At 44.1% G+C, this 10,965-nt stretch overlaps 1 protein-coding gene across 1 annotated transcript; it reads left to right on the forward strand.

Moving 5' to 3' along the window:
• The first annotated feature begins 333 nt into the window (after nucleotides 1-333).
• On the forward strand, nucleotides 334-8,567 carry LOC136626570 (hexosaminidase D-like). Its single transcript, XM_066601621.1, has 7 exons — nucleotides 334-396; nucleotides 1,499-1,682; nucleotides 2,490-2,518; nucleotides 4,698-4,752; nucleotides 4,827-4,905; nucleotides 6,543-6,644; nucleotides 8,474-8,567. The coding sequence occupies exons 1-7, from the start codon at nucleotides 334-336 to the stop codon at nucleotides 8,565-8,567; spliced, it is 606 nt and encodes a 201-aa protein (XP_066457718.1).
• Nucleotides 8,568-10,965: the final 2,398 nt, after the last annotated feature.

Here is a 10,965-nt window from a genome sequence, read left to right on the forward strand (position 1 = left end):
AGCACTGCTGGGGATTTGCTACAGATTCAGTCAGATCTGACGATTTAAAATTTTAAAAAAGCATACCTCACCTGGAAGCGCTGTCCAGGGCTCCGCTGCAGCTTCTTCTGGGTCCCTGATACTTGTTTTCTTCTTCTCTTCTGGCCAGGGATTGAAAATCCCTGCCTCTTGGAAGCACTGGCTGTGATTGGCTGATGTGTAGCCAATCACAGCCAGCGCTCGATGAATGGCTGTGATTGTTTCATCGAGTGCTGGCTGTGCTTGGCTAAGCGTCAGCCAATCACAGCCAGCACTTCGAGGAGGCAGGGATTTTTCAATCCCTGGCCAGAAGAGATGAAGGAGAATAGTGCCGAGGACCCGGAGAGAAGATGCAGCTGGGCTGACAGTACCAGAGAGGTGATGTATGTTTGTTTTTTGTTTTTTTTTGCAGCCAGGGCTTAGATTAGGGCTTTGACAGTAGGAGTTCCTAATGTCAAAGTTGCATCGCACCGTCGAAAATCCCGTTTTCCTGCGATGCAACAGAGAGAAAGGCTCCATAAGGAAACATGGGGTACAAAACCTCGCATGTCGCGGGCATATCGCTGGAACCCGCAAGGTTTTTGTGTCGGGTTGTTGCATTCCACAAAACATCGCACGTGTGAATTAACCCATAGGAAAGCATGGGCTTCACATATATGTGATTTGTAGCATCATAGCAACGCTACAAAATCGCGCGACTTTGTCACCTGTGTGAACCCAGCCTAAAGGTGTGTGAGTTGATCCCCAGCCCTGTTAGTGAATACGCAGATAAGAGGTGCAGTGGGGTGTGTGGGGGTTGAAGGGAGAAGGAGCGCAGGTTTCCTTCCAAAGGAGAGTATAGCAATGTAGATGGAAAAGAGTTTAGGTTAGGTTGTATGGTAGGCCTCCCTAAATAATGTGTTTTTAAAGCTGTGGGCGTTGGGAATTAACCTGATTGTCTAGTGCAGCTCAGGAAAAATCTTGGAAGCGGAAGTGGGAGGTCCAGACTAGAGAGGAATTTAGTCTAAGGTCATTAGCAGAGCAGAGAGCATGGGTAGGGTGGTAGACAGAGAAGAAGGAGGAGATATAGGTCTGTGGAGAGCCTTATGGATGAGGGAAATGGAAATGCATGGAGTATAATGTAAAAAAAAGTATTAATACGATGTATCAATGTTAGACTCTACTCAGACTTACATTAGGAGCCTCTGTCCAGGGTTTCCATTATAAATGTCAAAAAAAAATAGAACAGTATACCAGTACAGTGGTATTTTTTCTGGTAAAATGACAAACACCGTGATGAAAACCTGACGGAACCCATTCTAGTCAATCGGATCTGTCTGGCTCCGTTGATGTCCCTCATATGACGGATCTGTCACACCGTTACTAAAGTTTTTCTGTTCCTATGATGGAAATGTGAACAGATTCTTAGGTATAAGATATAAAGAGATATTGGTAAGTGGAGCTGTGCTTTATCTGGTCTCGATGTCCTCCATAATTGTAGGTTTACCACCTGGACGAGGGTCAGGATTGCACGTCTTGGCTAAACAATAACAAAGGAGACCTGGGCAAGATGTTCCTCTCTCACTTGGAGAATGTGGTTGGCTTCCTCCAGACCGAGTTCCCCGAGAAGAAACTGCTGATGTGGGATGATATGCTGAGAAAGCTGAGCAGAGAGAGCATACAAGGTGAGTGGCCGTCTGTCTACTGTTTCCTTTTAGCAAAAACGGTAGCCAATCAGTAGGTGGGGTGGGGCTATAACACAGTGTAGCCAATCAGATCCTGGCAGTGATTAGAGTAGCAGCAGATGAGTATGCTGAGCATATGGGGCAATGACCTGTCCACTTTCTTTGGTATGTTAGTAAGACAGTAGCAGTGACGGAGGGGGACATACAAAAGGTTACAAGAAGCTACAACAGCACAGAGTATCTTAGATCAGGAAGTGATCTGTGGTTGTGTTAGTGAGGACAGGATGGAATGTGATGTGTCAACAAAGGGGACAAGTAGAAGGCCATAGACATGATTTAAAGTGACCCTCCAGTCTTGAAGAAACATAGATGGCCGCACCGCTAGTCTGACTACCTGAGGCACACTGTGCATTAATATGCATGGATAGTCAGCGCTTGCCATGCCGAATCCTCAAGTGAATTCCAGTCATCTAAGCCTCGCTTTACGGTGTATGTGCTGGAAGATGAGACATGAGAGGCGCACGTCACTTGCATGGGATTCAGCCTGGTTTGTACTGACGTCAGAAGGAAAGTGGGTGGCAGCGAGAGGCTGAAGAGGAGGGATTTAACAAGTGACATCTTTACTTAGAGCTGTAATGGCGCCGCCTCTCGAGGCAGGGCATTTGACATAACAGGCGCTCTGCAATAAAAGTAGGATTTTGACTTTTTTGCCGATTTGCTCTATTCTGCTTAAAACATGAATGTTATCCTGCTACTATGCTGTTTTACACTGTTGGGCCAGGTAATATACCTATATTCTGCTGACAGGTTCCCTTAAAGGTAGTGGTAGGAGCAAGGTATAGTGATGCCAGATCTATGAGCAGGCCATACATAAGATTTCTCCATTGGGGGTCAGTCAGGAGACCTTGTACATGTATTAGATTGTTGGCAGTGGTGATTTAAGGGCTTTTTAACACGAGAGTTTTTTTCCGTGCGAGTAAGGTCCGATTTTTAATTGTACGGAAATAGAACGCACTGATTTCATAATCAGACAGTCTGAGTAAAAAAAATGCAGCATCTTGGTCTGATTCTTGGGCAAGAATTGTCCATTCAAATCAACGAGTGCATTAAAAAAACAGAATGACATATGAGTGGGTTCTGTTTTGGGTTTTTTTCATGCACCCATTGATTTTAATAGAACTTTTCAATTAGATCAGTTGAGCCACCTTCCATTTTTTAATGCACAGAAAACACAGATGACACTTGGATGACACTCTTGTGTGGAAAAAAGCAAAAACACATGAAAATCAAAAGGAAAATTGGTCAGTTTTTCCATGGATCGGAATTGCACTCGCCCATTTGAACCAGAAAAGTCCAACATGGAATCCACGTTTTAAATATGCATCCTAAAATAGGGATTTTTAACACGGTTTTCAATGTTGTATGTAGATTTTGATGCGAATTTTGAGCTTCCAATGAGTTTAATGAGAAAATTTGGCACCAAACTAACATCAAGAAGTGATAAGTCCCTTTTTTTCCAAGTCTGCAGGAGGAAAAATCCATGTAGTTAAATCAGTAACATGGGATGTCCATTAGAATCAATATCTGGTATTGCAGCTCGGCCCCTCTTCACTGGGGCCTTTTTTTAGAGTCGGGTTAAGTGCTCCCTCACTCGGGCATATTTGCTCGTGTGCAAAATTTACGTGAACAGTATGATGTCAATCCGGTGGAAAATCGCAGCATGCTCTATTTTTGTGCGCACCAAAGGCCCCCATAGAAGTCTGTGGGGGGAGGGGGTGCAAATGGGTACACGATACACAAGGAGATGCGCAGTATGCAGCGCAATTCAGCTGGAAAAGGAACACATCCTATGAGTAAATTTACAACTGCAGTTTCAAAAGTCACAGGGAAGGGGGCAGCAGTTATTATACATCATGCAGTTGTCAGCTTCAGCTGCATATCTATATATATAAAGACGAAAGCCCTCACTGACTCACTCACTGACTGACTCGCCACTAATTCTTCAACTTCCCGATGTCGTAGAAACATGAAATTTGGCACAAGCATTGATTATGTCCAAAATAGGAAAAGCTAATGTGTCCCCACTCGATTATTCAATTCTATGCGCAAAATAATTAGCACCCAAATTTTATGTACGGAATCTAATTCTCTCACTTCCCGATGTCATAGAAACTTGAAACTTGGCATGAGCATTGATTATGTCATAAATAGGAAAAGCTAATGGGTCCCAACTCGATTATTCAATTCTAAGCGCAAAAGAATTAGCGTCCAAATTTTACGTACGGAATCTAATTTTCTCACTTTCCGGTGTCATAGAAACGTGAAATTTGGCACAAGCATTGATTGTGTCATAAATATGAAAAGTTAATGGGTCCCAACTCGATTACTCAATTCTAAGCGCAAAAGAATTAGCATCCAAATTTTATGTACGGAATCTAATTCTCTTACTTCCCGATGTCATTTTATATAAAGGAAACGTTGCATGGTTACCTCCACGTGGTGTTTCCTGGGTAACGCAAAGAACCATGCAAAATGGTGAACATATTTTTTTCCTCGGTATCTCTAAAGTAACCACGACTTCATAAGATTTTCCGTGTGAACACCAGATAAACACCAGTACCAAATTAACTCAGGCGAAGCCGGGTATATCAGCTAGTTGTATAATAAGCGAGAGTGGCATCACATTGTCTTAAAGCTTCAGAACGGCTGCAGAGCTTCGGGCTACTTACAGTTGCTGTAAGAGACCCTATACTGTAAATGCATCCACATCTACGGCATGTACCTCCTCTGCCATTCTGGGGTACGTCAGTCAATGTAAATGCTGTCCTGGGATTACTCTACTGCTCAGTGGTCTGTGCATTCACTACCTGCATTGAGGAGTATAATGGTTTGATTCGCTGTATTAGATTGATGACATTATGGCTGAGATGAAGGTGTTTTACCTAATGACCTATAGTGCTCATGTCACTGATTGCCCATTGTCTGTCCCTGCAGGTATGATCATTACTCTGTGAGCTGCTCCCTGTAGGCATCCCCTCCCTGGTGGTGTGTCTAAAGACTCTCAAGTACGGTAAGTGCGTTCACTTAAGTCACTGAGATGTGTCGCCTTATCTGCAGCATTGTCACCTGTCTTCTCCCACACAGGAGAACTCAACGAAGATGCCAAGAAGGACATCAGTCACATACTAGGATTCAGCAGCATCAATCCGGAGAAAAACACTTGGTAACTACAACCCATAGCCTTTACTGAGTGGGTTAAAAAGGTTGGACCAGAATTTCAAGTTCTCTCCTGTCCACTTTATTTACTTTCATTTAGGCCGTCTGCACAATGGCGGGTCGGATTCTGCATGTGGAATCCGGCCCTGGCAGCAGCAGCGTCCGTGCGTACCTGCTTTCGTTTTCTTCTTTCTGTACTGCGGATGGCTGCACGGCTCGCCGTCGGACATGCGCAGTACAGATTTTTTTTTAATTCTTGCTTTTCCCGCGGAATCCGCGGCCCCTAATGTGAATTGCAACGGGCCGCGGGTCAGACGGCTTCCATTGACTTCAATGGAAGCCATCCGTGGGTAATCCGCAGGAAAACAGAGCATGCTGTGATTTGTTTTTTATTCATTCACGAGCGGAAATCGCAATTGGTTTTCGCTCATGTGCATGAAAAATCACTTTTGCATTGCACTATATGGTCGGTATTTGCTGCGGAATCCGGAGGCGGTCGTTCTCTCCGGGTTCTGCAATTCAAGTCCGCCCATGTGCATTCACCCTTAGGGCTTATTCAGACGACCGTATATCAGCCAGGTATTCACGCTGGCCGATATATGGCGTCCCTCTCTGCACGGGAAGGAGGCTGGAAGAGCCAGGAGCAGTGCTCTGAGCTCCTGCCCCTTCTCCACCCCCCTCGGCACTATTTGCAATGAGAGGAGGCGGGGCGGGGTGGAGCTAAGTTTTAATTTTTAATGCTTTTCTTTACTCTTTCCATACTTTGCTTTTTCCTTGCACCTTGTTTTTACTGTTTTTAGTGTTCACTCAGCTTTCTGAAGAAGAGGTTATACCGTGAAACATGTAATCTGCTGGTTATATAATAAAGCATCTTTAGTTATCTTTGGCTCCACCTCTCATCTAATTTGACACCTGCCACCAGGTTGTGCCAGAGTCCTCCCTTTTTTAGACTTCTATCAGTGTATACCAGGCACAGAGCTGTAGGTTACATAGCATTGGTGTCAGGTATTTGCAACTTAATCCCATTCAGTGGATTGGGACTGAGCTGCAGATAGGTCACGTAACCAATAAACGTGTCATCACAGCACTTGTCTGGGGTTAAAAAGCTGATTGATAGGGATCCCAGGAGTAAGACCCCACCAATCTGGTATTGATGACTCATCCTAAGGACAGGCCATCAATATTTACATCACGGATAATCCCATTAAAGGGAACTTGTCATTATGTTTGACCCCCATAAACTATGTTATGGGGCTCCAAGGTGATGGAATGGGCAGTCCTTGGAGCAGTGTCTCATATTCACTTTCTGCGTGCGCATCTCCCATTCATCTCTATGCAAGATGCTTGTGCAGAAAGAGTCAAGCTGTTGGCACCTGTAATCTTTGTGGAGATACAGCTCTGCAATGGAGCACCCAGTGAGTATGGAACGCAGCTCCCAGGACTCTCTGTTCCATCACCTTTCAGCCCCATGACACAGTATATGGAGCTCAAACGCAATAGCAGGTTTTCAATGAGGCTGCAATACCATACATAGCCCATGAACAAGAGTGGTGCTGTTTCTAGAAAAACCCTGGAAACCCTTTTAATGAACGACAATGCAGTTTACAGTAGAAATATAATTCTTTGGTGATTTCTTCCTCTTAGTGACGGGACCGGAGGATTTCCTGGATCTGAAATTTATAACATGGTGAAGAAAGTCCACAGCGAACTGAAGGGGAAGGTTCATGAAATCACAGAGGGAGAAAGGTAAGAAGGGAATGACCAAACTATGACTGCACAGCAGTGGATGTGAGCTATATGACTAGTATAGTACCCAGGGACAGGGTACATCACAGGGTCCATACAGTGGTGCTGGGCACCAGCTCCACATTCTCCATGGTATAGGGCAGAGTTTCTCAATGCTAAAAATTAAAAACCTTCTACTAGGGCTGATTTTTTCCAAAAATTAAAATCAATTTTTTTAACTTATGGACAATTTTCAATTTCAATCTCAATTTTCTTTTTTTTTGCTAAATACTAAGACTGCGAGACGAGTTCTAGATTTCAGTGGTACCATGTAGGGACTTTTTGATTGCTTTTTATTGTGTTTTTTTTTACAATTTAGTATGAAAACAGAATCACAGGGTTACCAAGGGACGAAGTAATCTAAATAATTCAATTAATCGCCAAGTCCTACCTTTTACTCAAGTAAACTACATTAAAGTACCATTAAAGTTATGATCATGCACTGTACCAGTACGGGACATGTCATGTACCCTCTTGGGTACCAACCATGGGCATAGTGAACTGACCCCATTGTCCAGACCATGTGTCCTTTAATACTCTATGCAACAAATGTTATGACTACATTATGCTGAAGCTTGGAAATGTGTTATGTGTATGGAAAAAAGGTATAGCAGCTCCTACGGGCCCAGCGGTTAAGGGGGAACAGCAGGTAGTGATCCCAATGTATGGGAAAATAATTGGAGAGAGTGAGGAACATAATCCTGATTTATTTCATGAACACGCTGGTCTTAGTAACCTTGACCCCAACCAAGGTTTTGCTGCAGGGCTCCATGATTATATATACTTTCATCAAATCGTCATATATATATATATATATATATATATATATATATATATATATATATATATATATATTACTCTGAATGGCCCCTTTATTAATGATGCCAGCCCTTTCACGATTGGAGCTCTCCTATATGGAAATTCTCCCCGTGACCCCGGAGTGCAGCATAAAATCAGATGACAAGTTTTCCGTGGATCAGTTTCAGTGTGAATCCACATTAGATGGGAAAATCCAGCGATGGGAGCGACTTCCAACAAGGCCCGGTCATCAGTGCTGGACTAGCCGGGGGCCATGATGTCACTCCCAGACGCTTGGAGTTTTCTTGTATGGCAATGTGGAGAGTATACAGAGAATGGTGTGATCAAGGAATCACATCCAGCGAAACAGGATCCTGTGGATGGAAAAACTCCATGAGGAAAGGGGTCAGAGGAGGATGTGAAAAATCATTCTAATGACAGGCGCTGCACAGTCACACAAATTGCTGCCACATGCAATGCGGGTACTACAACTAATGTGTCCAAATGCACAGCTTCTTATTCTTTAGTACGAATGGGCTAAAACAGCTGGGGACGAGTTCCAGTGACATTGCTGTGTAAGAGAGAAGACGCCGGGGGGGCAAAAGAGCACAAAACTTGTATCACTGAGCAGCGGAAAACCATCACCTGGTCGGATGAATCCAGAATTCTGTTGCCCCGTGCTGATGGGAGGTCAGAATTTGGCGCAAGAAGCATGAATCGATAACCCCTTCCTGACAGCTGATCAGAACATGTCAGCACCTCCATCTAATCTGCAGCAACTACAAGAAGCTTCCTGTCCGCAGGGGCCGATATTACTGCAGAATGATTTCCTCACCTAGTGGAATCTACGTCATGGCAAATTGCTACGGTTCTGAAGGTCAAAGTAGGCTCAACATGATACTAGATGGGGGTCTCAAATAAAATGGCAAAAGAGTGTATTTTGTATAATCCGTTTTTGTATTCTTCAGTGATGTTTTATCTTTTTTGCACAGTGAAATCAATGGCTGGTTCTCACGTTACCACAGGGCTCACCGATTTGGCAATCCGCATAAGATGGGGACATTCAGTGCAAAAATCTTGAAGTGAGTATAAAATCAAACACAGACTAAGAGCCCTTTAAGTAATATCTTATTTGTGTAAATAGAAATCTACCTTGTGTAGGCTAAAGACATTCTGCAGGACTTAAAATTTGATTGTCTACCCTTAGGATAGGCCATCAATTTTAGATTGGTGGGGGACTGACTCTTGGCACTCCATCAATCAGTTGTACCACCTTCATTATTTACCAGGCACAGCACCGTACTGTCAGTAGTGGCCATGTCTAGTATTACAACTCACAGCAGCTTCATCCTTCCCAAGTGAATGGGATGGAACTGTAATACCAGGCATAAGCACTACGAAAAGTATGGAGCTGTGGCTAGTAAATAGTGAAGGAGACTCTTCAAGCAAATGATCCACATAGGTTTGAGAGTCAGACCCTCAGCGGTCTAATATTTGTGGATTATTCTATGGATGAACCATCAGTTTTGAAAGTCAGATAACCCCTTTGAAGTTATAGACTCCATATAAATATAGAATCCCTGGCAACACGTCCTAGAAATGTGCCTCGGTAGTGTTATCATAGGTATACGAGGCACAACCAATAAGTAATCCTGATTTTCTTATTCGTGCTGCAATCTGCACACTGGACTCTGGCTGATAGCAAGTTGCAATGTCAGGAATACTCATATGAGGGGCTGTTCCTGACAAGAATGCAGATCTCCATTTTTAGGTCTTATCACATAAGCTTATATCGGCCGGCCAATATATGCCACTGTGTGATGCACGGGTTGGTGTATACGCTGTCAGGCTGTCTTCCCCTTTCCTCCCCCTCGCCGGCTCTCTGCAATGGGAGAAGGTGGGACGAGGCGGGAGCTGGTGTGCTGAGCTCCCTCCCCTCTCCACTGTTTGCACTGGGGTGAAAGGGTTTAGCTCCACCCTCGTCCCGCCCATCCTATTGCAAACAGTGGCAAGGGGCAGAGAGGAGAACAGAAGAGGGGCGGAGTTTAGCAGTCACATTGCTAAACTCCCTCCCACCTCTCTTCACCTGCAGCTGTCATTGGCTCCCATAGGAGTCACTGCAGCTACCGCCGTCTACGTACAGGAGCCCTTAAACATATTTTTTAAGAATTGTTGGTGATTTTCCTTTTTGTTTTTGATCACAATTTATGTTTTTAAAAAATCCTACAATCTTGCATTTTTCGCTCTGACCACAGAGCCTAATACTAGTCTGACAGTTCCTGATCTGTAGAGAAAGATTTGCAGCAGTCATCTATCCAAGGGCTTATTTACACGAGTGTATATAGGCTTCCATCTAAGCAGTACCCCCCTTCCCGCTCCCTCAATGACTCTCTACCTCTCTCCTCCCCGCCGAGCGGTTTACAATGGGAGTGGGTAGGATGGGGGTGGAGCTTACCTCCGCCCCGCACCCTCCCATTGCAAACGCCGAACTGGAGGAGAGAGGCAGAGACCTGGTGAGGCAACCGCTTAGATGGAAAAGTACATCAAGCGGCCGTGAAAACCCGGCCGATATACGCCTGTCTGAATAAGCCCTAAGGGTGGATTTACACGGAACGATTATCGTTTAAAAAAAAAAATTGCTGAATCATTCGCATTTGAATGATAATTGTTCAATGTAAACATAGCCGACAATCAAATGATGTATGATAATTAGTTCGCTCATCGTTCATTTCATGCATGAAAATCATTCTTGGCTTGTCCGCTAATTGTTTGGTTTAAATACTGATTGTTCCATCATTCTGGTACAGCGAACTAAACAATTTATCTGCCTGTATGAACAGGATGTACAAATAAAAACCTGACACCGTTCGCTCGTACAAACAATAAATTGCTCCATCTAAGGGCTCCGACAGACGAGCGTATGCCCAAATTGCGCATGAATGGGAATGGCAATAATCAGGCTGTTACACGCGTGTCTGCACTTAGTACTGTAATTTTTGCGCTCACATGGCCAGTTTACAAGCACACATGATGCTCCCTTTAGCTAGAATTGAATGGCTATTAAAGCCTGATAAGGGCCAGCTGTCTTCTCTTCCCGGCATTGATCGCTGGTTGCACCCTCCCATTGCTTTTTTGACCCTGCCATAGACTTCTATGGCAGCTTACTGCATAAAACGCAGACAGATAGGGCAGGTCCTATCTTTTCTCACACATAGGAATAGCGCACAACAATGGGTTGTATTCATCGCATTTTGCGCAACGTTTTACTCCACCTCCCTGCAGAAAGACCTCTACACAAGTCATAGAGCATGCCTAGGACAGCCTTCCATACAAGTCAATGGATCTTCTTCTGTCCATTCTGTGCATGGTCCATGAAGCTGCTGTAAAGCACATCATCTAGAGCATTTAGAAACTGTTAAATGCAGCTCAGGAAAGATGGCCGCCCCCATAGTCATGTATAGAGAACAGAATCTACAGTCAGAAA

This window comes from Eleutherodactylus coqui, chromosome 4 (genome assembly GCF_035609145.1).
Source record: "Eleutherodactylus coqui strain aEleCoq1 chromosome 4, aEleCoq1.hap1, whole genome shotgun sequence".
Classification (NCBI taxonomy): Eukaryota; Metazoa; Chordata; class Amphibia; order Anura; family Eleutherodactylidae; genus Eleutherodactylus; species Eleutherodactylus coqui.